This window comes from Microcaecilia unicolor, chromosome 1 (assembly GCF_901765095.1).
Source record: "Microcaecilia unicolor chromosome 1, aMicUni1.1, whole genome shotgun sequence".
Classification (NCBI taxonomy): domain Eukaryota; kingdom Metazoa; phylum Chordata; class Amphibia; order Gymnophiona; family Siphonopidae; genus Microcaecilia; species Microcaecilia unicolor.
In genome coordinates this window covers 630,901,668-630,929,664 of record NC_044031.1, presented here as the reverse complement: position 1 = coordinate 630,929,664, position 27,997 = coordinate 630,901,668, and the positions used below count along the sequence as shown (strand labels likewise).

Here is a 27,997-nt window from a genome sequence, read left to right as displayed (position 1 = left end):
GGGAGGTGAAGTGGGCCATGTAATAGCGCTGTGGTGTAGAACAGCCTGTACCCAGTGCACAGGAACAGCAGGATGTGATAAGGGGATGCCAGAGGGAGGTGTGTCCCTTCTGACCAGCTGCAGGACTACTGTCCCACCCAGGGCCCATGCAATCCTGGAGCAGAACATGGCAGTCCATTGTAATGAGGGTTGGGGGAGAGGTCATTGAGGGGGCTTAACTGCAGCTTGGTGGAAGGAGGGAGCTTGGTGCTGTTACTTTCTTTCCTTCCTGAGAAAAAAAAGATTAGTCTTTTACTTCCTGGAGCAGCCACCGTTTGCCAGCTCTGCAACCTTTACAGCCTACCTACCATTCCTGTGCAGCTCGCTGTGTGCCAGTATTGTGCAGATGGGAAGATATGACAGGCTGCAGGATATGCAACTAATCAAGGTCAAGGTCGAGTTTATTTTGATATACTGCCTATCATAGTCACAGCTAAGCAGTTAACAATTGTAAACAAAAAAAAATAGAAAAATAAATTACATTTCACAAATCAGTAAAAGAGAGAAAAGGAAAAAGAGAGGGAAAGAAATAGAGACGAAAAGGTTACAGAAAGTGGAGCTCTGCTCTGCGGGATCAATAGGGTTTTTTTTTCATAGAAGTAGGGTTTTAGATGTGTTTAAATCCATGTGCAGATATAGGGGTCTCTCTCTCTCCTGTCATTATGGTCTCTGCCCCATAAGTGCGTCTCTCACTCTTCTATCACTGTTGTGTCTCTGCCCCATGTGCTTCTTTCTCTCTCCTATTCTTGCATCACTGTTTTGATCCCTGCCTGAATCTCTCTCTCTCTCCTGTATTTGTGTCACTATCCTTGTCCCACATATCTTTTTTTGGTCTCTCTCCCTCCTGTCCTTGTCACCGTCATGATCCCTGCCTATTTCTGTATCTCACAACTATCCTCCTATCACTGTTGTCATCCCCGCCCTGTGTGCACACTTCTTTCCATGTCGCAGTTTCTGCCTTGTATATCTTCCTGTCTCTCTCACTGGTCTTGTGTCACTATGACAGTCCTTGCCCCATGTGTCTTTGTGTCTTGTGCTATTTCCTGATCTAGTGTGACTGCTAGGGTCTCTTTCTACTGTCTCCTGTTCTTGACTCACCATTACAGTTTTTTCCATGTTTCTTTCTGTGTCTCGCACTCTTTCTGTCTCTAACACTTACTTTGCCAACTTAATGGTGACCCTTCAGTATTTTGTTAATATATAGACCTGTGGATTCTTGAGTAGGGATTTCTTTTCGAAATTATATGAGTATATATCTGATGACTGAATATTTTGACACCCACCAGACAGGACTTAACAAAGATCTGGGCTTTCTAGCCCATTATAAACATAAAGTTGTATTGCTCTGTTTGTCACCCTCCTCTCACCTATCCACCCCCACCCTGTTAGACTGTCACTGAAATGCCTTGATGTTTCACTTATATATACTGTGATCTCCCAGCACTTGCTTATTTCCAATTTGACGAAGAAAGGCAAGCTTCAAAAGCTAATCAAGAAATGTATTAAGTTATGTCCAATAAAAAAGGTATCATCTTATTTTCTTTTCCATGTTTAATTTTGTTTTATTTCTGTTGATTATTTTTCTGACAAAATTGAGGTGATATTTCAGTCTTTTCATCAAATATCAAGTAATACTCAGTATTGTGGAAGAAATAATTGTGAAATAGAATTACATTATATTCCAGTGGATAGATTCTGATAATCTTTTACAGCTGTTCCTGGTTCTGATAATGTTTTAATAGTGAAACGGCTTTCTAAAACACATTGCCCAGTAGATGAATGTCCTACATATCTGTATTCTGAATTTCCTCAGTATTTGGTTACTTGGTTAACATGTAATGAATTTGATTTTAAATTGTGGCTGGTTTTCTCCGTTTCTGGGAGATATTCTATTAATTCCCATCCCAAAAGTATCAGGATTACATTTTTCTTAGCCATCGTGTTTTATACCAGTTGCTAGTATCCCCTTTTATTGAATTTTTGGTGTCCTCTCATCTTTCAGATTTTATAATTCATTTGAATATATTGTTACCAACATAGTTTTAGACATTTCACAGCACCCAGATGCTATTGATTGCATTGGCATCAGATGTTAAGAAAGAATTAAGTAGAAGGGGGTCAGATGATGGTTCTGCAATTTGATGTATCAGCAGCATTTGACACTGTTAATCATTTTTTGTGGAACAGATTGGCTTGAGAGTGGAATGTCAGTCTATGATGTACAGTGGTTTGAGGGTTTTCTAAAAAAAAAAATATATATATATATATATATATATATATGATATAAAGTTATTAAAGATGGAGCTTCATCTCTCTTTTGGACTCCTCCTTGTGGAGTTAAGGATCCCCAGTTTCTCCGTTTTTGTATAATATTTACATGAGCTCATTGAGATCAATTCCTTTAGATTTGGGTGAGAAAATATACTGTTATGCAGATGATATTTTCCTGCTTCTTCCTGTTAATCCACACTTAACTATATTTGTTGCATTTGTACCCCCCATTTTCCCACCTATTTGCAGGCTTAATGTGGCTTACAGAGTACCTCAAAGGCGTTTGCCCAGTCGGTGGATAACAAATACAAAGTTGTATAGTGATCGTAAGAGTTATAAGTAGAGGTTTGGAATGGATGAAGATTGCGTGATGTCCTGTTCGATCATAGTCATGCTGTGTTGATAGGTGAAGAGGGTTACGTGGGGTCGTTGGGGTAGGCCTTTTTGAAGAGGTAGGTTTTTAGTGATTTCCTGAAGTTCAAGTGGTCGTGGATTATTTTCACAGCTTTTGGGAGCCCATTCCATAGTTGTGCACTTATGTAGGTGAAGCCGGCTGCGTAAGTTGTTTTGTATTTCAGTCCTTTGTAATTTGGGTAGTGTAGGTTTAGGTAGGATCTTGACGATCTGACTTTATTTCTTATTGGTAAGTCTATAAGGTCTGTCATGTATCCTTGGACTATGCCATACATAATTTTGTGGCCTAAGGTGCAGATTTTGAAGATGATCCGTTCTTTGATTGGGAGCCAATGCAACTTTTCTTGGAGGGGTTTGGCACTTTCGAAGCGCTGATTCTATTGACTAAAATCTTGAAAAAATTAAACAATGGTCATCAGAATATCATCTTAAACTTAATACAGAGAAAACTAAATTGCTGTGGTTTAGTCTGAATAAGGACTGTATTCCTGCATCAGTTAAAATGTTGGGTGGCTCGCATTTTAAAATAGATAACATTTCTAAAGTACTGGGAGTGCTAATAGATTCCTCTTTACTTATGGATCCTCAGGTTAATGCTGTTGTCAAAAGATATTGCTATAAATTGAAACAATTACATTTAATTCCTCATTTTAGAATATTAGTTCAATCTATCATTCTCTCAAATGGATTACTGTAGTTCTTTGTGTTCCGGTATTTCAGTGACGCTTAAGAGGAAACTTTGTCTGATTTAAAACACTGGGCCCGATATTCAGCGTTCTTTAACAGGCCAGGAATGGCACCTGGCTGGTCAAATACTGGCTAAGCACTAATATTCAGCACGAGATACCTGGATAAGCGCACATATTTAGTGCTAAACCTGCTAAGTTGAGCGGTTAAGAGAGACTGCTTAAATAGCAGGCCTATCGTTGACCACTGTTAACTAAACTGGCTAGCGCTGAGTATTTGCTTAGCTGGTTAAGTTGGCACGGACAAAACTGAAACCAGATATTCAATGCCAGTTGCTGGATACAGCTTGGTATTGAATATCTGGGGTAAGTGCCGCTGGTGGCAGCTAACCGCACTGCCTGCTGCCGGCCGAATATCGGGGGGACTGGTGCTAGGCTGATATTTAAGAATACAAGATTTGATAATGTCACCCCTTTTGTGTGAGTTCATTGGCTTCCTGTTGAGGCCTGTATTTTATTTAAGCTTTGTGTTTGGTTTCTAAAACTTTAAATGGTGATGCACCGAAGGGATTTTCTTTTATGTTTCAACTTTTAGATGGCAGAATAGAGAATGACATGGGGATAGGGACATGTAGTAAATCCACAGTAACAGAAACATTTTTGGAGGATTTACTGCAGATGCAGGAGCAAAACATTTTATTGACCCATGGGAATGGTAAAAAGCCTTGATCCCGCAGTAAAAAAAAAAAAAAAGAAACGCAATTACTCCTCCTATTGGTCAGGCACCTCACTCCCACCTTCATCCTGCAGGTCTGGAATCTCTGCGTCTTCCTTCTGCTGTAGTGCCTTTACCTTATATTATTGAACCACCTGACAGCGATTCCCACAGGCTTGCTCTGGGGCCTTCCCTCTGCCTGGTCTGCCTTCTGATGCAACTTCCTGTTTCATGAAGGCAGGACCCAGCAGAGGGAAGGCCCTGGAGCAAGCTTGTGGGAATTGCTGTTGGGCAGCCCAATAATGGGAGGTAGAATCAACGCAGCAGGAGTGAGGGAGGGAAAAATACAGAGTGCTGGACCTGTGGGGGGGGGGGGAGGGCTGAAGGAAAGAGAGGTGCTGGACCCAAGAGGGTGGGGTCTGGAGGGAAGGAAGAGAGGTGCCTGGAGAGTAGGGAAAAGTTATTGGACCTATGGGGGGAGGGGGCTAGAGGGCAGGCAGATAGGTGCTGGGCACCTGGGAGGGGGGCTGCATGAAGGAAGGAAGAGATACTTTATCCATGGGGGGGCTGGAGGGAAGGGAGAAAGGTGCTGGACTTACAGGAGGGGGCTAAAGGAGGAAGGGGGATAAGTGCTAGACTTGCAGAGGGGCATGCAGAGAGAAGTGCTGGGCCCCTGGAAGGGGGACTGCTTGAAGGAAGGGAGAAAGGTGCTTTATCCATGGGGGAGGGGGGGGCTGGAGGGAAGGGAGAGAGAGGTGCTTGGACCCACAGGAGGGGGGCTTGATGGAAGGGGGAGGAGTGCTGGACCTCCAGTGGAGAGAAGGGAAGAGAAAAAGAGATGCCGAACCAAGGGGATAAAGGAAGAGGGAATCAAACACGCAGCGTACGGGAGAAAGAGAGGGCAGGTGAGCCAGATGCTGGAGTGGGAAGAGGGCAGAGTGAGGGAGAGAAGCTGGATGGGGTGGGGTTAGAGAGGAGAAAGACACATTGGTGTGGAGGAGGAAGAGAGAGAAGGAGCTGGACATAGAGAGATTACAGAAACAGAGGGAGGATGATGGCATGGAGGGGAGCATAGAGATAGGCACACAAAGGGATGATGTTGCTTGGGGATGGTATATGGACACGGGCTATGCCGGACATGGGAGGGGGTATATGACCACAGAGGGAAGATGCTAGACATAGAATAAGAACACAAGAGGGAGATACTGGACTTTGGGGGCATAGGGACACATAGGAGTGATGCTGGACACAGGGGGAGGGGGATAGCGACATAGAGTAGTGATGCTGGATGTTGGGATATGGACACAGGGAAGATGTTGGGAAGTATAGGGGACACAGAGAAAGGAGGTGCTGAACATAGGGAAAGATAGAGAGACAGAGATGGAAGATGGATGGTGAGCATGGAGAGAGAAGAAATAACAAATGGGCAGGAGACCATGGTAAATGAGTTAAGAGAAGACAGAGGGAAGCAGAAACAAGAGCCTGGGATCAGCATGATTTGAAAAAATAAAATGATCAGACAACAAAAGGTAGAAATAACAATTTTATTTTTCTGCTTGTTGATTACAATATGTCAGGTTTGAAATGTGCATCCTGCCAGAGCTGGTGTCCCATGCTGGGGCCCAGGGCAGAAATTTGGGAGTGCACCCCAAAGCCTTATTACCAGCAGTGCATTCTTCAGCTTCCAGCAGGCTTAGGGCAACTACTACTACTACTACTACTACTTGACATTTCTAAAGCGCTACTAGGGTTACGCAGCGCTGTCCAATTTAACATAGAAGGACAGTCCCTGCTCAAAGGAGCTTACAATCTAAAGGACAAATGTACAGTCAGTCAAATAGGGGCAGTCTAGATTTCCTGAAAGGTATAAAGGTTAGGTGCTGAAAGCAACATTGAAGAGGTGGGCTTTGAGCAAGGATTTGAAGATGGGTAGGGAGGGGGCTTGGCGTAAGGGCTCAGGAAGTTTATTCCAAGCATAGGGTGAGGCGAGGCAGAATGAGCGGAGCCTGGAGTTGGCGGTGGTGGAGAAGGGTACTGAGAGGAGGGATTTGTCCTGTGAGCGGAGGTTACGGGCGGGAACGTAAGGGGAAATGAGGGTAGAGAGGTAATGAGGAGCTGCAGACTGAGTGCATTTGTAGGTAAGAAGGAGAAGCTTGAACTGTATGCGGTATCTGATTGGAAGCCAGTGAAGTGACCTAAGAAGAGGGGTGCTATGAGTATATCGGTTCAGGCGGAATATAAGACGTGCAGCAGAGTTCTGAACAGATTGAAGGGGGGATAGATGGCTAAGTGGGAGGCCAGTAAGGAGTAGGTTGCAGTAGTCAAGGCGAGAGGTAATGAGAGCGTGGATGAGAGTACGGGTGGTGTGCTCAGAGAGGAAAGGGCGAATTTTGCTGATGTTAAAGAGAAAGAAGCGACAGGTCTTGGCTATCTGCTGGATATGCGCAGAGAAGTTGCACTTCCCTAACACCACCCCGGCATGTGCAGTGGATAAAGGTGAACTGGTAGATATTGTTTATCTGGATTTTCAAAGAGCATTTGACAAAATACCTCATGAAAGACTCCAGTGGAAATTGAAGAGTCATGGGATAGGCGGTAGTGTACTACCTCCTATACCATGTGATTTAATTGTGAATTAAAAACTGGTTAAAAGAAAAAAGAGAGTAGGGTTAAATGGTCAGTGTTCTCAATGGAGAAGGGTAGATAGTGGGGTTACCCAGGGGTCTATGTTGGGACGTTGCTTTTTAACATATTTATAAATGATCTGGAGGTGGGAGCAACTAATGAGGTAATTAAATTTGCTGACGACACAAAGTTATTCAAAGTTGTTAAATCGCAAGAGGATTGTGAAAAATTACAAGAGAACCTTAGGAGACTGGGCATCCAAATGGCAGATGATGTTTAGTGTGAGCAAGTGCAAAGTGATGCATGTAGGAATGAGGAACCCAAGCTATAGCTACGTAATGCAAGGTTCCATATTAGGAGTCACTGACCAGGACAGGGATCTAGGTATCATTGTTGATGATACGTTGAAACCCTCTGCTCAATGTGTGGTGGTGGTGGTGGCGGCGAAGAAAGCAAATAGATTGTTAGGTATTACTAGGAAAGGAATGGAAAACAAAAATGAGGACATTATAATGCCTTTGTATTGCTCCATGGTGCGACTGCACCTCAAATATTGTGTGCAATTCTGGTCACTGCATCTCAAAAAGATATAGTGGCATTAGAAAAGGTACAGAGAAAGGAGACGAAAATGATAAAGGGGATGGGACAACTTCCCTATAAGGAAAGGTTAAAGTGGCTAGGGCTCTTCAGCTTGGAGAAGAGACAGCTGAGGGGAGATATGATAGAGGTCTATAAAATAATGAGCAGAGTGGAACGGGTAGACGTGAATCGCTTGTTTACTCTTTCCAAAAATACTAGGACTAGGGGGCACACAGTGAATTTAAAACGAATCGGAGAAAATATTTGTTCATTCAATGTGTAATTAAACTCTGGAATTCTTTGCCAGAGACTATAGTAAAACCAGCTAGCTCAGCGGGGTTTAAAAATGTTTGGATAGCGTCCTATGATTTGAGGAAAATCTACTGATTATCCTATGTAATAATTCTCACCTCCAACGTTCTGACGCTGCCTGGGACCGTGGCTCACTCGGATGTGGTCTGCTACCTGCGGTAGATAACACTGACATCATACCTCCCACACTGATGAACGAATCAAATGAAGTGGCACGCGAAAACACAAAACAAAAAAAGACTAGAGACTGGATGTCAAATTCCCGAAGCTCACGCGCACAGTAACCGCCCTCAAAAAACCAAGCAGCCGACGAGACTGCCACCCTCACGGAGCGCCGACCCAAACCTGCCGTTCTCAAAAAAAACAAAAACCGCTCACCAGACTGACGAGTCGCCCTCCCGAACCCTGCCACCCTCCAAAAAAAAAAAAAGAAACACCAACGCCCTCAAGCAGCCGACGAGACTGCCACCCTCACGAACCGCCGTCACGAACCTGCCATACTCCTCAAAAAGAACGCAACAGCTGACCAGACTGACGAGTCGCCCTCCCGAACCCGCCGCCCTCCAAAAAAAAAAAAAAGAAACAGCTGACATACTCCCGCCAACACGAACCGGACACCCAAAACTGCCACAGACAAAAAAAAAAAACCAAAACAAACAACTGAGAAGACTGACGCCCTCAAGAAGCTACCTCACAAAACGCCATCCAAAAGCTCCAGGGCTGTCAAAACGCCTTCAACACCCAGCAATGACGGAACAGATAACGCATGAGACACAACTCAAAAAACAAAACGAAAAATATTTAAACAGTACTACGAAGCATGAAACTGATCTGGGTGTCACAAGGGGAGTGGGGTGGAAACGCAGTTCACTTGGAAAGGGAGGGAGGAACTTCAAGCAGAACAAACTTACAATGTCACTCACACAGGAAGGGGTGGGGGCAGGAACTTGGAACTGAGAGGGGGGGGGACATGCACCTCGGACAGAAGGAGGGGGTCATGCAGACACACACACACACACATACTCTGCCACACATACACATTCTCACTCTAAAAAAAAAAACCCATTGCTAGCGCCCGTTTCCTTCAAAACAGAAATGGGCCTTTTTTACTAGTTTCTAAGATAAGCAGCATAAAATGTACATTTTTTTGGAATCTTGCCAGGTACTTGTGACCTGGATTGGCCACTGTTGGAAACAGAATGCAGGGCTTGATGGACCTTCGGTCTGTCCCACTATGGCAATACTTATGTATGTACATATATTTTGTACAGTGTAGAAGGAAATGCATCTCTTTCTATTTCTCTGGTGTACTACGTGCAAGTTCTGGCTTCTTGGGGGATTTCAATTTAATGTATGTTTATGGTCACTTATTATGTTTTAATAAATGTGTGTGAGACTGAGGTATTGTGTTAGTGTAAATTTTCTATTTAGCATTCTGTAGTAGCATTGGCTTGTTCAGTTTTCCCAATAGTGGAGGGATGATTGTGAAAGGGGGAGGAGAGACAAGGGGTTTTGTAGATCCTTGTTCTGTATTATTGTTTGTGATTTATAAACAGTTGTACAGAATAATGTTCCTTTTTATACTTCAATAAAAGATTTAAGTATGAAATAACTGTTCAAGGCTTGTGCGGATGGGGTCAGACTGAGCTTGCAGGGATGGGTGGAGGTGCGGACAGAGCTCATGGGGATGGGGACAAACTTTGTTCCCGTGCCATTTTCTATGGCAGAAATAGTGAACATTTAATTTTGTCTTTTCTATCAATGAAGGGAGTGAAGTTTAAATCTGCCCATGAAAGGGCTTTTGGTTATGGTGCAATTAGTATATGGAATTCTTTATTTTTGAACATTTGTTTAATTTCGACGTATGGAATTTATAGAGAAGCAGAAAACCTTTTTACCAAGTTTTGTATACACTGATGTTTAATTTTTATATATGTTATTTCCTTTAAGATTATAGACTTGATGGTATTGTTACCTGCTTTGAACTTGATTGATTAGGGATTTGGCTGGATACAAATCCTTTACATAATATAACTCTCGCCTTTCCTTGTGTGACTGTTATAGTCCCCGCTCCAGATGGCGCTTTCTGGTCTTGTGTGATTGCTGCAGTCCCTGTCTCTGGTGTCTTTCTGACCTTCTCTTCTTCTGGTGTCACTGACTCTTGTAGTCTTTCTCTGTCCTATCTGTATAGGAGTCTCTTATTCTGCCTTGTCCCCGTCATCTCTGCCTTTTCTTCCCTTGGCCTTACCCTGTCTCCTGTCACACGCCCCACTCCTCTTTACTGGGTTAGTGAAACTTAGTTGCAGACATCATTAGCTTGTGCTGGACTCTTCCAGGGCTCCCGTCACGTTGTTCAAGCAGGCTGAAAATATGGAATACGTTCCTGTCCCATGCCCCTGGAAAGGACAAGGAATGTGAAATGCTGAGTTTCTCTAAAAGATGTGATATGTTCCCTTTCTTAGATCTCTACCTGAATTAAGACCCCCCTCTGAGTCTGACGCTCGGAGATGGACTGCTCTGGAATATAGGGTTCATGTGCTCAAGACCCAGAAAAGCCGCATGGCGCCTCTTGTCTCATCTTTCTCTCTAACCAGTTTCTGTGTCTCTTCACAGGATCGAGAGTTACTCTTGTAAGATGGCAGGCGATGATAAGCACATGTTTAAACAGTTCTGCCAGGAAGGGCAGCCCCATGTGCTGGAAGCACTCTCGCCCCCACAGACCAGCGAAATCAGCCCCAGCAGGTAACAGTTTTGTTACAGGGTTCCTCCCTTCCTCTCTCTGCTGTCTAGATCTTGAGCTCAAGCTAGTAGATACTATCTAGTGAGTAGAGGCTTCCCTCAGCCTTCTTTCAGCAGGTTACATTAAGGTCTATGTTCGGTCTTTCTCTACACAGGCTCAGTAAGAGTCAGAGTGGTGATGAAGATGGCCCCCTCAGTGACAAGTGCAGCAGAAAGACCCTCTTCTACCTGATTGCCACTCTGAATGAGTCCTTCCGGCCTGACTATGACTTCAGCGCTGCCAAGAGCCACGAATTCAGTCGTGAACCCAGTTTAAACTGGGTAAGTAATAGGCCATGCTCTCCCTTTCCTATACCACTTCTCACTCTGACATCAGCACAATTTTCCCATCTCCACTATGAGGTTGATTCCACTCAGATCTTCATTGCTTGGCATTTCTGAAGTCACTCGACCACAAGTATGAGAATAAAATCATACCAGGGTGCTAGGGAACTACTAAGAGTATATTCCATGCTCTCACGGAATGATTGTATTTAATAGGATGAAAAAGTGGCATCCTGCTGGGATTAAACAAGCCCTGTCTGCCCCTGGGTTGTTGTAGAGGGGAATAAAATGAAGGAAAAAGTCCAAACCTCATGGACATGTAGACAATAAAAACAAAGTGAGGAACAAAAAAGGTGAGGATGTCCAAAAACTCGGTGTATAGGACCTTTAGCATTGTCACAAATTCAACTCATCAACGACCTGACACAGCTGTGTTTTGGCATGTGAGCCTGATTCAGGGGTCAACAATACTTTATAAACAAAATAAATACATATAAACAAAGTATACTTAAAAAGGTAACAATACATTTAAATCATTAAAACTTTAAATAAATTAAATGAAGGAAACATAACCCGTTGTGCCTGTAAAAAGAATAAAATTGTGGTGACAGGGAAAATAATTAAGATATAATTATAATCTAGTATATTTAACAATAGATTTTTAACAGTATAAACTAAATATAAAAAAATAAAATAATGATTCTATTATAAAATTAAAAATGAACATAAAATTAAAAATAAGAGTTACAGAGATGGTGTGACAAACAAGAAAAAGCAGTTCAAACAATATATAAGGTAAGCAACAAAGAGTAGAGTATTCTATCGCATGTGGATAAATTCGTGGGTGCAAATGCAGGGTAAAAATAATTATGATTAATAGAAAATGATAAAAAAACATATGAATAATAAGTGATGTTGGTGGAAAATGGTCCTGTATTTAGTTGATGAAAGTGCCTTTGAATATACTAAAAGAAAGTAAAAAAAACAATAGGGTGAAAAATTATGACTTCAAATCAAACAAACATAATAGAAATAAGCTTGTGGAAAAGGGACTAACGACAAAGAAGTGCTAGCAACAGGGACGTCAAACATAATGGAAATAGGTGTATGAAAAAGTACTGGCAGCAAGGATAGATAATGCCTTACTGTAAATAAAATGATTAAAAAATGAACAGCTGAAAGCTGTAGACTGTGTGCTGTATGTATCGTATGTGGAATGCTATGCTACAAAAAATAGTCGTTTTCATAATGAATAGAACAGGCAAAAGTAATGATTTAAAAAACTTGAGCACTCATGAGATCCCATATCATTTTAGCAGTGGGAAAAGTCTATGGTATAAAATATATCCCTGCATACATACAAAAAAAATGCTGAAAAGATTGCAAGCAACCAAGCGTGTAAAAAGAAAAGCGCTGTAAGTTATAGGAGGAAATATTTTTAAACCACAAAGGACCACATGTGGGGAAACCGCTGTTAATATATAAATAAATGTCTCCTTGCATGGCCAGAATAAAGTGCATTAATATCGACAATCTACCAATTTTAGGAAAGAGTAAACACTGTGAGAAACAGGGTAAGGAAAAGCGCCAGCATGTAGTAGGAATAAATAAGGCTAAAGAAACAAAATATGGCTAAGGAAATGCACGATGCATGGAGTCAAGTTGAAAAACATTATTGAATCAAGTGCCAATAAAAGAGAAGCACTCGCCCGTACTAAACAGAAACTCTTGTACTAAGCTGAAGGATTGTGGCTCCAGGAAAACCCGGCAGCGTTCCTTATTCAAAATCGGATGACAACAGCTGTATGCGTGGATTAAGGAGCCAAAATGCAAAACGAACTAAATGCGCTCAGAAAATGTAAACAATAATATGTAAATTAATAAACGAGAGAGTATTACTACATGTCATCATAAAATAAAGCAGTGACTTGAAAGCAATTTAGCTAAAAGCAAAACAAAAGAGTAATTTTTGCTTCTTTAGCCATAGTATTTAGTCCAACTACATGCTGGCGTTTTTCCTTACCCTGTTTCTCACAGTATTTACTTTTTCCTAAAATTGGTAGATTGTTGTTATTAATGCACTTTTTTCTGGCCATGCAAGGAGACATAACAGCGGTTTGCCCGCATGTGGGTCCTTTGTGATTTAAAAATCTTTCTCACTTTAGCCTATTTCCTCCTGTTCCTTACCGTGCTTTTCTTTTTTCATGCTTGGTTGCTTGCAATCTTTTCAGCATTTTTTTGTATGTATGCAGGGATATATTTTATACCATAGACTTTTCCCACTGCTAAAATGATTTGGGATCTCATGAGTGCTCAGGTTTTTAAAATCATTACCTTTGCCTGTTCTATTCATTATGTAAAAGACATTATTATTTTTTGTAGCATAGCATTCCACATATGATACATACAGCACAGAGTCTACAGCTTTCAGTTGTTCTTTTTTTCTAATTGTTTTATTTACAGTAAGGCATTATCTGTCCTTGCCGCCAGTACTATTTCATACACCTATTTCCATAGCGCGCCTTAGTAAACGCAGCCCTATATAAGGTAAGCAACAAAGAGTAGAGTATTTTACCACATATGGATAAATTCATGGATGTAAATGCAGGGTAAAATTAATTATAATTGAGAATGATAAAAAAAACATATGAATAATAAGTGTTGGGAAATAAAATACCTGTCGCATATGTTGGTGGAAAATGGTCCTATAATTAGTTGATCAAAGTGCCTTTGAATATAGGGAAAGGGAAATGGGACTTGATATACCGCCTTTCTGAGGTGTTTGCAACTACATTCAAAGAAGTTTACATATATTCAGGTACTTATTTTGTACCGGGGCAATGGAGGGTTAAGTGACTTGCCCAGAGTCACAAGGAGCTGCAAAATCAAACAGAATAGGTACGTTAATGGTTGACACACATTAAACACTAATGCGCCCATAGGAATGTACCTTAACTTTAACATTAACGCGCCTTTAACGTTAACGTTAAAAATGCTAACTAGCCTTAGTAAACATACCCCATATTGTTTGAAGTGCTTTTTCTTGTTTGTCACACCATCTCTGTAACTCTTATTTTTAATTTTATGTTCGTGTTTTATTTTACAGTAATAGAATCATTATTATTTTATTTATATTTTTGATATTTAGTTTATACTTGTACAAATCTATTTTTAAATATATTAGATTATAATTGTATCCTAATTATTTTCCCTATTGTCACCACAATTTTATTCTTTTTACGGGTGTTATGGCTATGTTCATTTAATTCATTTGTTTAAAGTTTGAGGGGCCCTTCTACAAAGCAGCTGTAAGCCCAACATGGGCTTACCGCTCACTAAAATGGAATTACTGCCAGGTTACCGCAGCAGCCCAGTGGTAGTTTCCTCCCCTAGCGCGCGCCATTTCTGGTACTGCAAAAATATTAAAATTTTTGTAGCGCCGGAGTATACCCGGCGGTAATCAGGCAGTGCTGTGCGCTGCCGAGTTACTGCTGGGTTAGCTCATGAGCCCTTACTGCCACCTCAATGGGTGGCGGTAAGTGCTCCCGAAATGGCTGCATGGCCATTTCTTGACTGGCCGCATGGCCATTTCTTGAAAAAAACCAAAGACCTGCCTTTTGCCGCAGCTTCGTTAAAGGACCCCTTAATAATTTAGGTGTGTTGTTACCTTTTTATGTATACTTTGTTTATGTGTATTTATTTTGTTTTTATACGGATTGTTGACCCCTGAAGCAGGCACACATGCCGAAACATGTCTGTGTCAGGTCCTTGATGAGTTGAATTTGTGACTATATTAAAGGTCCTATATACCAAGTTTTTGGATATCCTCACTTCTTTTTTTTTTTTAGATTTTTTTTTTTGCCTCTGTTTTTGTTAGAGGGGAATGCTTTAAAGGAAAGAATGTTGGAACTGGCTTTTGTCTCTACATTGCCATATATTACTTGTAGAACACCTTCCTTATACTGCTTGCTGGGCTGATTTTGTCATGTAATTTGAGAGAACAGAGTACAGGAGTGCCTGGTCTTCTGCTGGCACTAATGAATGTAAAGAGAGCATTCCAATAAGGAAAAGATGCTACTCGGTATGCTTCCCTCAAAACTGAGTGTGGCAGAGATATGATTCAGGGTTTGTCTTAGGGCAGCTTTGTAATGAAAGATAACTGTCCTGCCACTCCTGCTCACTTGTTACTGTCTGCTGCCTTGCTCACTGATAGCCACCCATTCGCTTTCCTGCTCCTCAGTGGTTGTCACTTGCTTACTGGTTGCCAACAACCTGCCTTCATGCCTTTTCTTCTCAATGGTGGCAACCTATCTATTTTCTGAGTGGTGGCTACTGCCCTCGCTCTACCCCACCCTGCTCCCTAGTGGATAGTCACTTGCCCACCTCTCTTCTCACCCCTCCTCCTCACTGATAGATATCCGTCAGCCTTTCTGCCACTCCCACTCACTAGTGGTCACCCATCCACCTTTCTACACCTCCCACTTCCTAGTAGCTACCTGTCTGGCGTCTTGCTCATTCTACAGAGTGGTAGCCACCCGTGTGCCTTCTTGCCCTCCTGCTCATCAGTGGCTGTCCTCCTTCCCTTGCAGGTGGTAAATGCTGTGAATTGCAGTTTATCCTCTACTATGGGGGAAGAATTCAGTGCTCTCAAGCCCCATCTGTGGAATGCAGTAGATGAGGAGATCTGCCTGTCAGAGTGTGATATTTACAGGTGAGACTCCTTCCCTCCTCAGCAGCTCTCATGGACTGGAGGAGTAACAGGCTGGGACCCAGGGTTTGAGTTGCATTGGGCAAGTTCATTCAGCCTTAACTGCCAGTTGGCTCAGATGCAAATTTAGATTGTAAGTCCTCTGGGAACAGATAAATATGTACCGAACCTGTATAATAACCCACATTGAACTACTAATGAAAAGGTGTGAACTAAATATAAAAAAGTCACACTGTGGCACTCTGGGACACCTCCGTCCCTTGCTCTTGACTTCCCTACTGTTCTCACATCACTAAGTGGTTCTACTGAAACTCCGCTCACCTCACTTCCCTGCTTTGCTGAAACTCTTCCCTCCCCTCCTCACTCTGCCTCTGGTGATACTGCTGAGACTCTTCCCTCTCTTCTTCACTCTGCTTCTGGAGCTACTGTTGAGACTCTTTCCTCCCCTCCTCATTCTTCCTCTGGTGATAGTGCCGAGACTCCTCTCTCCCCTCCTTACTCTGGTGCTACCGCTAAAACTCCTTTCTCCGCCTCTTGTGCTACTGCTGAAATTCCTCCCTCCTCATTCTGCCTCTGGTAGTAGTTCTGAAACTCTTCCCTCCCCTCTTCACTCTGCCTCTGGTGCTACTGCTGAAGCGCCTCACTCTTTCCTCCCCTCCTCATTCTTCCTCTGGTAATAGTTCTGAGACTCCTCCCTTCCCTCCTCCCTCTGCCTCTGGTGCTACTGCTGAAACGCCTCACTCACTCCCGCACTGCCTCTGGTGCTACTACTGAGACTCCACCCTCTCCTCCTCACTCTTCCTCTAGTGCTACTACTGAGACCCCTCCCTCCCCTCCTCACTCTTCCTCTAGTGCTACTGCTGAGACTCCTCCCTCCGCTCCTCACTCTTCCTCTAGTGCTACTGCTGAGACTCCTCCCTCCCCTCCTCACTCTTCCTCTAGTGCTACTGCTGAGACTCCTCCCTCCCCTCCTCCCTCTGCCTCTGGTGCTACTGCTGAGATTCCTCCCTCCCTCCCTCTGCCTTTGGTTCTACTGCTGAGACTCCTTCCTCCCATCTCCACTGCTCTGTCATCTGGTACTACTGGAGATGCATCTTCTCAGCTACACTCAATCTTTATTGAAAAATGACTTATTAGAGCGAAAGATGGTGATGCCTTTCAGCCTGAGATGTGTATTTAGCTCAGTGTAACTCGTGGCCCTGTGCTACTCTATTTTCAGAGAATCCTAACATAGGAGAAGGACTTTGTTACTCCTTGTGACTCTGGGCAAGTCACTTAACCCTCCATTGCCCCATGTAAGCCGCATTGAGCCTGCCGTGAGTGGGAAAGCGCGGGGTACAAATGTAACAACAATAATAATAATTAATTGAAGCCCTGAAGACACTTCTGTTCATAGACGTCCAAATCTTATACAGTTAGTATCGGGTTATTTAGAAAAGTTTTCAGCTGATATCTGTTTAAGAGGCCAGGTTTGGGGTGCAGTGAGGATGGGTAAAGAAAGTTCTCCGAGGACAAGCAGGCTCTCATATTCTCATGCGTCATCCGGTCCGGCATTTATGCCCAAGTAAAAAAAAAAAAACCAGAGCTTTGTGAAGAGCGAGATGCGCTCCATTGCACGTGTGAGTGCCTTTCTACCCGCCGTGAGAACATGGTTCCCTCAGTTTCGTTTTTTCTGTGTGAAGAGAAGCTGTGTTTGTTTGGTCTCTCTTAAATCGGCCGGGTTAGAGCTTTTTCAGAGTTCCTTTGGCCTTTACTTTTTTTTTTTTTCGGTTTGTTTCTCTTTAAAAAAAAAAAAAAAAAAAGTACTCATTTTTTTAGTCTTTTTTTGCCCGCGTTTGTTTCCTTTTATTTTCAGTGTGGGCTGCTTTTAGGCCCTACTCTGGTCGGGAACCCCTTTTTTCGTGCCTTTGCCCCTTTTCAGACACCATTGAGCAGTTTGATTTGGCCGGCGAGATGCTCATCCATGTCCACGAAGACTCCCAGTGGCTTCAAGCATTGTACCCGATTCAGTCGGACCATCTTGAGAAAAGACACCCATCCTTGGTGTCTGCAGTGTCTTGAGCCTGACTGTAGTCCTGCCATCTGTGTTCTCTGTCGTCATATGAAGCAGAGAACCCAGGTTTCCCGGGAGGCTGAGTGCGAAAAGATCGACGTCGAGTGTCGCACTGGCATCAAGAGTGTCAGTAAGCATGGCTACTTCGAGACGTGAAGACACTGGGAGCAGTGAGGCATCGAGTGGGTCCACCTGTCTCGAGGTCTTCTGCTGTGCAGGCCCCCCGCCCCCCCCCCCCCCCCCCCCCGGGACCAGCCATTGTTGGACCCGATCCTGAGGTGACATGAGGATTTGACGTCATCCTCGTCGGCACCGAGGAGTATGGGTGATGTGGTTTGGGCGAAGGTAAAGAAGCACTGTCACCGGTCACGCTTGATACATGGTGCTGGGAGCTCTGGGGCGCTGAGGGACATGGCACCTGAGAAGCGTCGGCGCTGGGAGGACAACTCTCCCTCCATCCAGGAGGTACTGATACGATTGTCTCCAAGCAGCTGAGATCCTGCTCCTGTATTGGCCCCAGCGGTTCTGCAACATGCCTTAGCTGATGCCCCAGCTTTTCCCGATGTCGGCCCTCCATGAATGCATCTGGGCCTAGTTCCCTGAGCTGCTGGATGGCTTTATGCAGCAATGTGCTACGGTATTGGGGGTGCTTGTGCCTGCCATACCTCCTGCTGCAGCCCCGCCTGGCCCTCAGCCTGCGGTGCAGCCCTGGTGTCGACTGCCACCCAGGCTGGCACCCCTCCGACAGTGGAGGAAGCTTCGCCGGATTCGAGGCAGGAGACGGTCTCTCAACGCCGCTTTCAAGGACATGGTTCCTCTGCATTGAGGCAGGCTCGTTCTTGGTCATCTCGTAGGGAGATTTTATCCGATACTGAGGAGGAGTGCTCATGGGAATCAGAGGAGAATCCATATACTTTTCCTCTGACGAGTCTTATGAGATCCCTTCTGAGCTCTCTCCACCACCTGAGAGGAGACAGTCTCCAACTGAGAACCTCTCTTGCCCATCTTTTGTGAGAAATAGCTGATGCTATTCCATTTCCTGTAGAAGTGGAGGATGAGCCCAGGGCCAAGATACTTGAGGTCCTGGACTATACCTCCCCCCCTAAGGAGGCTATGATGGTTCCTTTCCACAAGGTACATAAGTATTGCCATATTGGGAAAGACCAAAGGTCCAGCATCCTGTTTCCAACAGTGGCCAATCCAGGTCACAAATACCTGGCAAAAAAGTACAAAACCTTCTATACTGCTTATCCCAGAAATTGTGGATTTTCCCCGAGTCCATTTAGTAATGGTCTATGGACTTTTTCTGTAGGAAGCCGTCCAAACCTTTTTTAAACTTCGCTAAGCTAACCACCTTTACCACATTCTCTGGCAACGAATTCCATTGTTTAATTACACGTTGAGTGACGAAAAAGTTTCCCTGATTCGTTTTAAATTTACTACATTGTAGCTTCATCACATACCCCCCAGTCCTAGTATTTTTGGAAAGCGTAAACAGACACTTCACATCTACCCATTCAACTCCACTCATTATTTTATGGACCTCTATCATATCTCCCCTCAGCCATCCGAATGCCTCTTGCCGGGGGGGGGGGGGGGGGGGGGGGGGGGGGGGGGGAGGGGGGATAACCTTTTTGGAGAGAAGGTTGTGGAGATGGCTGACCAAAGCAAGAAACGCACCGATACCATCTGTGCTCTCTCCTGCCGGATGCCTTCTGCATCTGCCTCCTCATCTAGGAGATTTTTTGGCAAATCAAGGCGTACTCCCTACTACTACTCTAGGCATAGGTAAACTCCTTCAGCTCGCAATCCTGCAAAGTCTCAGCTGCAGCGTACTCGTTCTCATCAACAGCGTGCGCCTGATGCCCCTGCTGCTCCCTAGTCAAAGCAAGGGACGAATTTTTGACTGGCTTCAGCAGAGCATAGCCGCAGTAAAAATGTCAGTTCCGGACGACTTGCCAGTCGGGGAAGTTTAAAATTTTTTCACCAAAGGTGGTCTCTCATAACCTCTGACAGGTGGGTTCTTCAACTAATCCTTCTTGGTTACACCCTCAATTGGCATTCCAAACCTCCAAATTTCCCACCAAGATCTCATTCATTCAACTCTATTCCAGGTACTTTATTGTGCAAAAAAGACAGGGGGGATGTGTCCCATCCTAGACCTAAGGGCCCTGAACAAATTTCTAGTCCGAGAAAAGTTCAGGATGATTTCCCAGGGCACCCTTCTCCCAATGATTCAGAAAAATGATTGGCTGTGCTCTCTGGAGAATGAATTCTTATACTAATATCCTGATACTTCATAGCCTCTGGAAGTATCCTCGATTTTGGCGGGAAACTAATCACTTTCAGTACCACGTGTTGCCTTTTTGCCTTGCGTCAGCTCCCAGGATCTTCACTAAGTGTCTAGCGGTAGTCACAGCATCGCTACACAGACTGGAAGATCATTTGTTCCTGTATCTCAACGATTGGCTGGTGAAGAGCACCTCAGAGGACGGTGCTCGGGAGTCCATGCGGATGACTATTCGGGTGCTCAAGCTACTAGGGTTCGTTTTAAACTACCCCAAGTCCCATCTACATCCTGTCCAGAAATTGGAATTCATAGGAGCCCTGCTTGACACACACAAGGTTTGAGCCTTCTTCCCGGAAGCCAGAGCAGACAATCTTGTCTTGCTGGCCTCCAAGGTTCGAGCCTCTTCGCAGGTCACAGCTCAGCAGATGTTGAGGGTTTTGGGCCACATGGCTTCCACAGTGTATGTTACACCCATGACACGGCTTCATATGAGACCAGCTCAATGGACCCTGGCTTCTCAGTGGTATCAAGCCACAGGAAGCCTGGAAGATGTCATTCAAGTGTCCCCAGAACTTGTACGCTTTCTTTAGTGGTGGACAATTCGATCCATTTTGACTCTGGGACTTCCATTCCAAATTCCTTAGCCACAAAAAGTGCCAACGACCGATACATCTCTCCTGGGATGGGGAGCTCATGTAAATAGGCTTCACACTCAGGGAACTTTGGTCCCTCCTGATGCCAGTGCGACACTCGACGTCGAAACGAATCTTCAGATCACCTCCTGGATCTTCGAGCGGTCTGGAACGCTCTAAAAGCTTTGAGAGATCGGCTGTCCCATCAAATTATTCTGATTCAAACAAACAATCAGGTTGCAATGTAATTACATCAACAAGCAGGGGGACTCTGGATCACGCCCTTTGTGTCAGGAAGCTGTCTGGATGTGGCATTGGGCTCGCCTACACAGCATGTTCCTTCGAGCCACTTATCTGGCGGTTGCAAACAACACCCTGGCCAACAGACTGAGCAGGATAATCCAACCGCATGAGTGGTCTCTCCACATGGGCATGGCCTGCAACTTCTTCCGAGTGTGGGGTACCCCCTTGGTGGATCTTTTTGCCACTCAGATCAACCACAAGGTCCCTCAGTTCTGTTCCAGTCTTCACACCCACGACAGACTAGTGTTGGATGCCTTCCTCGTCAATTGGGGGACAGGTCTCCTGTATGCTTATTCTCTGATACCTCCAGTAGGAAAAACTTTGTTGTAACTCAACAAGACCGCAGAACCTTGATTCGGATCGTGTGTTACTGGCCAAGACAAATTTGGTTCCCTCTTCTTCTGGAATTATCCTCCGAAGAACTGTGGAGATTGGAGTGTTTTACTATCCTCATTACTCAGAATGAGGGGTGCTCCTATGTCCCAACCTCCAGTCTCTGGCTCTCACAGCTTAGATGTTGAGAGCTTAGAATTCATTTCCTTGTGTCTTTCAGAGGGTGTCTCCCAGGTGTTACTGGCTTCCAGGAATGATTCCACTAAAATGTGTTAACTCTCAGGGTCCATCCACAAGGTGAAGGTGTATGTCACATGGCAAAAGCAAAATGTGTTAACTCTTTTAAATGGAGGAGGTTTGCCGTCTGGTGTGAGAGCAGGGCCCTAGATCCTCTTACTTGTCCTACACAGACCCTGCTTGAGTGTGGCTCGTGCTTCTACACTTGTCAGAGTCTGGTCTCAAGACCAACTCCGTAAGGGTTCACCTTAGTGCAATTAGTGCTTATCATTGACGTCTAGAAGGTAAGACAATCTCTGGACAGCCCTTGGTTGTTTGCTTCATGAGAGGTTTGCTTTTGTCAATGCCCCCTGTCAAACCTCTTCCAGTATTATGGGATCTCAACGTTGTTCTCACCCATTTGATGAAAGCTCCTTTTGAGCCACAGAATTCTGCAATCTGACCTGGAAGGCCGTTTTCAAGGTGGCTATTACTTCAGCTCGTAGGGTCATTGAGCTTCAGGCCTTAGCAGTGGATGCACCTTATATACTAAGTTTCATCACAACAGAGTAGTCCTTTGCATGCACCCTAAGTTCCTGCCGAAGGTGGTGTCGGTGTTCCATCTTAACCAGTTGATTGTCTTCCCAGTATTCTTTCCCCAACCTCATGCCCATCCTGGTGAAAGCAACTTGCACCTTGGACTGCAAGAGAGCATGGGCCTACTACATGGAGCAGACAAGGCCTCACAGACAGTCCACCCAACTTTTTTTTCTTTTGATCCCAACAGGAAGTGCACCATCTTAATTTGGCTGGCAGATTGCATTTACTTCACTTATGCCCAGGCAGGGCTGGCCTTGGAGGGTCATGTCACGGCTCATAATGTTAGAGCCATGGCTGCGTCGGTAGCCGACTTGAGGTCAGCCTCCATTGAGGAAATTTGCAAGGCTGCAATGTGGTCTTCAGTCCACACATTCACATCTCACTACTGCCTTGAGCAGGATACCCGATGTTACAGTCGGTTTGGGCAATCAGTGTTGCAGAATCTGTTTGGGGTCTAGAATCCAACTCCACCCGCCTAGACCCATTTTATTTTGTTCCAGGCTGCACTCTCATACAGATTATATATAGTTTCAGGATAATCTGTGTAATTTCCTCGCCGTTGCAAGGCCCAATTGACCAATGTTTGTTGTTTTGGGTGAGCCTGGATGCTAGGGATTCCCCACACTTGAGAATATGAGCTCCTGCTTGTCCTCGGAGAAAGCGAAGATACTTACCTGTAGCAAGTATTCTCCAAGGACAGCAGGCTTCATTTTCTCACAATCTCGCCCACCTCCCCTTGGAGTTGTCTATTTCATTATTTTATTTTCATTGTTTTTGCTTTAAAATTAAACTGAGGGAACCGTGTTCTCACAGCAGGCGTGAAGGCGCTCACGCATGCACAGTGGAACATGTCTTGCGCTTCACAAAACTTTTTTTTTTTTTTTTTACTTGGGCATACATGCTGGACCAGATAACGTGGATCGGCATCTACCCACGCATGAGAATATGAAGCCTGCTGACCTCAGAGAATACCTAGTACATATAAGTATCTTTGCTTTATCTAGATATCAGCAGTATTCAGCCATTATGCAGATAAGTTCTGTATTTAGTTTAGGCCTGCTGAATAACCAATAACAAAATGGATACTGCAGCACAGTGATCACATTATATATATAGTCAGCACTGTTTCTATATGGATAGGTCTGGGTGTACAGAATAAGTTTAAACACCACGGCTGGCATGTAATTTTTTTCTGGTGTCTGCATAGGTGGAATATCAGATCAGACACATAGCCAGACCTTAGATTTTGGGGGACTCTGGAGCTCAAAGTGGGTGTGGGGGGTTAAAAATGTTGCCCCACCCCCTGCCACTTTCTGCCCTACCCCGCTACCCCACATACCTGTGCTGGAGGGGATCCCCAAGCCCCACCAGCAGAAGCCCTCCTCCATCTAAAGCCTGGCAGTGTCACTATTCCTGGGCTTCTAGCACGATGACCACTCCCCTTGCACATGCTCAGCCTTTATGAACTCAGCATGTGCGAGGGGACTGGCCCCCCATATGCTCCATTCCATCCATATGTGATTGCTGTTGTAAATCTTTGTACTAAAACATTATGGAACCCTACTACTACTACTACTTAACATTCCTAGAGCACTACTAGGGTTACGCAGCGCTGTACAAATTAAACAAAGAAGGACGGTCCCTGCTCAAAGGAGCTTACAATCTAAAGAACGAAATGTCAAGTTGGGGCAGTCTAGATTTCCTGGGTGGAGGTGTAGTGGTTAGGTGCCGAAGGCGACATTGAAGAGGTGGGCTTTTAGCAATGATTTGAAGATGGGCAGGGAGGGGGCGTGGCGCATGGGCTCGGGGAGTTTGTTCCACGCATGGGGTGAGGCGAGGCAGAAAGGGCGGAGCCTGGAGTTGGCGGTGGTGGAGAAGGGTACTGAAAGGAGGGATTTGTCTTGAGAGCGGAGGTTACGGGTAGGAACATAAGGGGAGATGAGGGTTGAGAGATAAGGAGGGACTGCAGATCGAGTACATTTGTAGGTTAGTAGCAGAAGCTTGAACTGAATGCGGTACCTGATCGGAAGCCAGTGAAGTGACTTGAGGAGAGGGGTGATATGAGTGTATCGGTTCAGGCGGAAGATAAGACGTGCAGCAGAGTTCTGAACGGACTGAAGGGGGATAGGTGGCTAAGTGGGAGCCCAGTGAGGAGTAGGTTGCAGTAGTCAAGACGAGAGGTAATGAGAGAGTGGATGAGAGTTCTTTTGGTGTGCTCAGAGGAGAAAGGGCGGATTTTGCTAATGTTGTAGAGGAAGAAGCGACAGGTCTTGGCTATCTGCTGGATATACGCAGAGAAGGAGAGGGAGGAGTCGAAGATGACACCGAGGTTGCGGGCAGATGAGACGGGGACGATGAGGGTGTTATCAACCGAGATAGAGAGTGGAGGTAGAGGAGAAGTGGGTTTGGGTGGGAAGACAAGAAGTTCGGTCTTGGCCATGTTCAGTTTCAGGTGGCGGTTGGACATCCAGGCAGCAATGTCGGATAAGCAGGCCGATAATTTGGCCTGGGTTTCCGCAGTGATGTCTGGTGTGGAGAGATAAAGCTGGGTGTCGTCAGCATAAAGATGATAGTGGAAGCCATGAGACGAGATCAGGGAGCCCAGGGAAGAGGTGTAGATTGAGAAAAGAAGGGGTCCAAGGACAGAACCCTGAGGGACTCCAACGGAGAGCTGGATAGGGGTGGAGGAAGAACCATGAGAGTGTACTCTGAAGGTACGATGGGAGAGATAAGAGGAGAACCAGGAGAGGACAGAGGCCAGGAACCCAAAAGAGGACAGTGTGTCGAGAAGTAAGTTGTGATTGACAGTGTCAAAAGTGGCGGATAGGTCGAGGAGAATGAGGATGGAGTAATGACCTTTGGATTTGACGAGGAACAGGTCATTACAGACTTTGGATAATGCCGTTTCTGTCGAGTGTAATGGGCGAAAGCCAGATTGAAGCGGATCGAGGATGGCATGGGAGGCGAGAAAATCAAGGCAATGGCTATGAACGGCGCGTTCAAGTATTTTGGAGAGGAAGGGTAGGAGGGAAATGGGGCGGTAGTTGGAGGGACAGGTAGGGTCAAGTGAAGGTTTTTTGAGGAGAGGTGTGACTACAGCATGCTTGAAGGTGTCAGGGACAGTTGCAGTGGAGAGAGAGAGGTTGAGGATATGACAGATGGGGGGTGATAGTAGGAGAGATGGTGTTAAGTAAGTTGGTGGGGATGGGGTCTGAGGAACAGGTGGTGCATTTCGAGGAGGAGAGAAGATGGGCGGTTTCCTCTTCGGTGATATCAGGAAAAGAGGAGAAGGAGGCCTGGGTTGGTTGGTTGAGGGAGTGGGTGATCGGATGAAGAGGAGGAGAAGGTTTAGTGGAGAATTCGAGGTTGATCTTCTGGACCTTGTCGCGGAAGTAGTCAGCCAGTGATTGAGGAGAGAGTGAGGGGGGGGGGTGGGAGCGGAGGGCACTTTGAGGAGGGAGTTGAGGGTGGCGAAGAGACGACGAGGGTTAGAGCTGAGGGAATTAGTCAATTTGGTGTAATAGTCCTGTTTGGCGAGGAATAGGGAGGACTGGAAGGAGGATAGCATGAATTTGTAGTGAATGAAGTCAGTATGGGTGCGAGATTTCCTCCATAGGCGTTCAGCCGATCGGGTGCAGGAGCGAAGGTAACGGTTGCAAGGGTTAAGCCAGGGCTGGGGATTAGTGCGCCTTGTGGGACGGGAAATGGATGGTGCAAGGGTGTCTAGGGCAGAGGAGAGAGTGGCATTGTAAGTGGAAACAGCCTTGTCGACAGACTCAGAGGACATGATGGACGGGAGGAGATCAGAGATACTAGTGGATAAGGTGGGGGGGGGGGGGGTCAACAGCCTGGAGATTCCTGGAGGTAGTGGTTAGTGTTGGGCGGGACTGAGGGGGAGGATGATGAAGTGTGAATGTGATCAGGTGATGGTCAGAAATGGGAAGAGCAGAGGCGCAGAAATTGGAGGGCGAGCAGGTAGAAGAGAGGACGAGATCGAGACAGTGACCAGATTTGTGAGTAGGGGTGGTGGAGCTCAGTTGGAGGTTGAAGGAGGAGGTTAGAGTGAGGAATTGAGAAGCGTATGAGTTGGATGGGTTATCAGTGTGTATGTTGAAGTCACCAAGAATGAGGGATGGGGATGAGGGCTCAATAAAAACAGAGAGCCAGGCATCGAAGTCAGTAAGGAAGGAGGGGAGGGACTTATCAGGGGGGCGGGAAAGGGAAAGATAAATAAACAAATGTCAAAAAGTCGAATTAATCCCACTGTATCTATGATATCTATAAGAGGAAACTGTGGAGCAACAAAGTTTGAAATCAACAAGGAAAGTATAAAGGGAGGATTCAGTATAGGCTGTATGTAACCAGCAGAGCTTGCTTTTAGTGAGAAATGCCGGTAATTTTGGCTCACTTAATTAGCTCTATACTTCATAAGCTTCCCCTTTTAAGATTTTCTTTCCTTATTTTTCAAAACAAAAATGTTATATATATATTTCTAAATAATGTTTTTAGACTTTTTTCCAATGAATAAAATCAAAAAGTGTACTAACTCCCCAATGTCCAACTCATATATCATTTCTCCTCAAACAATCTGATTTGCCGCAATGATTGCAAACCAATGAGTTTCAATTAAAAACGGGGGAAAAAAAGGAGACAAAATGGCACTCTTCTTCGCCCATCCACCATATACAACACTAGTAAATAAATAAGCAGTGTGCCATAAACTTATCTTAGTTGTTGTTTTCACCAAACTGCTTCCTCTTCATCCAATCTTTGTACAACACATTTTATTTATAATTTTGTCAGTTCTTTTTTTTTTTTTCCTGTTTGCTGGTCTAGCTCTTTCAAGACTCTAGCTGATAGATACTTGCTTTGTTTTTCAATTATCTTCTTAAAACACATAATTTTTCCTGTATCATTCACCAAATTCAAACGTTTGCCAAAATAGAGTGAGGGGTATAGTCTGGAAAAAGCACAAATGATCCTTAGCTGAGGGGGAGTGAAAGGTAAAGCCTGGAATAAGCATAGAGAATTTTTTTTTTTTTAATTTTAAATGAGAGAAGCCTTTATTGAAGGCAGAAACTGAGAAAATTGCGTTGGAAGCAAAAACACACAGTAAAAACTTTTTAAGGGATATTAGACGCAAGAAGCCAGTAAAAGAATTAGTTGGACCGTTAAATGATCAAGGGGTAAAAGGGGCACTCAGTGAAGACAAGGCCATAGCAGAGAGATTAAATGAATTTTTTGCTTCGGTTTTCACCGAGGAAGATATGTGGTAGAGATACCAGTGTCAGAAATGGTATTCAATGCAGATGAGTCAGAGAAATTGAAACAAATCTCTGTAAACTTGGAAGATGTAATTTGGGAATTTGACAAATTAAAGAGTAGCAAATCGCCTGGACTGGATGGTATACATCCCAGAGTACAGATAGAACTGAAAAATAAACTTGCAGTGCTTTCATTAGTAATATTTAATTTATATTTAAAATCAAGCTTTGTACCGGAGGATTGAGGATGGCCAGTGTAACGCCAATTTTTTTAAAGGGTTCCAGAGGGGATCCAGGAAATTATAGACTGGTGAGCCTTCTGACGGTGCCGGGCAAAATGGTAGAGACTGTTATAAAGAACAAAATTACAGAGCACATATATAAGTATGGATTAATGAGACAAAGCCAACATGGATTTAGTCAAGGGAAATCGTGCCTTTCCAATCTACTCCATTTCTTTGATAAAGGTGAGCTGGTTGATATTGTGTATCTGGATTTTCAAAAGGCATTTGACAGAGTACCTCATGAAAGACTCCTGAGGAAATTAGAAAGTCATAGGATAGGAGTCAATATCCTATTGTGGATTAAAAACTGGTTAAAAGAAAACAGAGAGTAGGGTTAAATGGTCAATATTCTCAATGGAGAAGGGTAGATAGTGGGGTTCTGCAGGTGTCTGTGCAGGTGTCTGGGAGTAACTAGTGAGTTGATTAAATTTGCTGATGACACAAAGTTATTTGAAGTTGTTAAATTGCAAGAGGATTGTGAATAATTGCAAGAGGTCTTCATGAGACTGGGCATCCAAATGGCAGATGATGTTTAAGCAAGTGCAAAGTGATGCATGTGGGAAAGAGGAACCCAAACTATAGCTACTTGATGCAAAGTTCCACATTAGGA

The 27,997-nt window shown here is 44.4% G+C and overlaps 1 protein-coding gene across 4 annotated transcripts in view; it reads left to right on the top strand.

The window, feature by feature from the left end:
- MAF1 (MAF1 homolog, negative regulator of RNA polymerase III) overlaps positions 1–27,997 on the top strand; it is a 119,124-nt gene that overhangs the window by 29,798 nt on the left and 61,329 nt on the right. For all 4 annotated transcript variants that reach the window (XR_003943982.1, XR_003943981.1, XR_003943983.1 and 1 more), the window contains exons 4-6: positions 10,255–10,383; positions 10,536–10,701; positions 15,294–15,415. Coding sequence is in view for 1 of the 4 variants with exons in the window: in XM_030220905.1 (XP_030076765.1) it covers positions 10,255–10,383; positions 10,536–10,701; positions 15,294–15,415 (417 nt within the window). In the remaining 3 variants the exon portion in view is untranslated. The remainder of the gene's footprint in view (positions 1–10,254; positions 10,384–10,535; positions 10,702–15,293; positions 15,416–27,997) is intronic.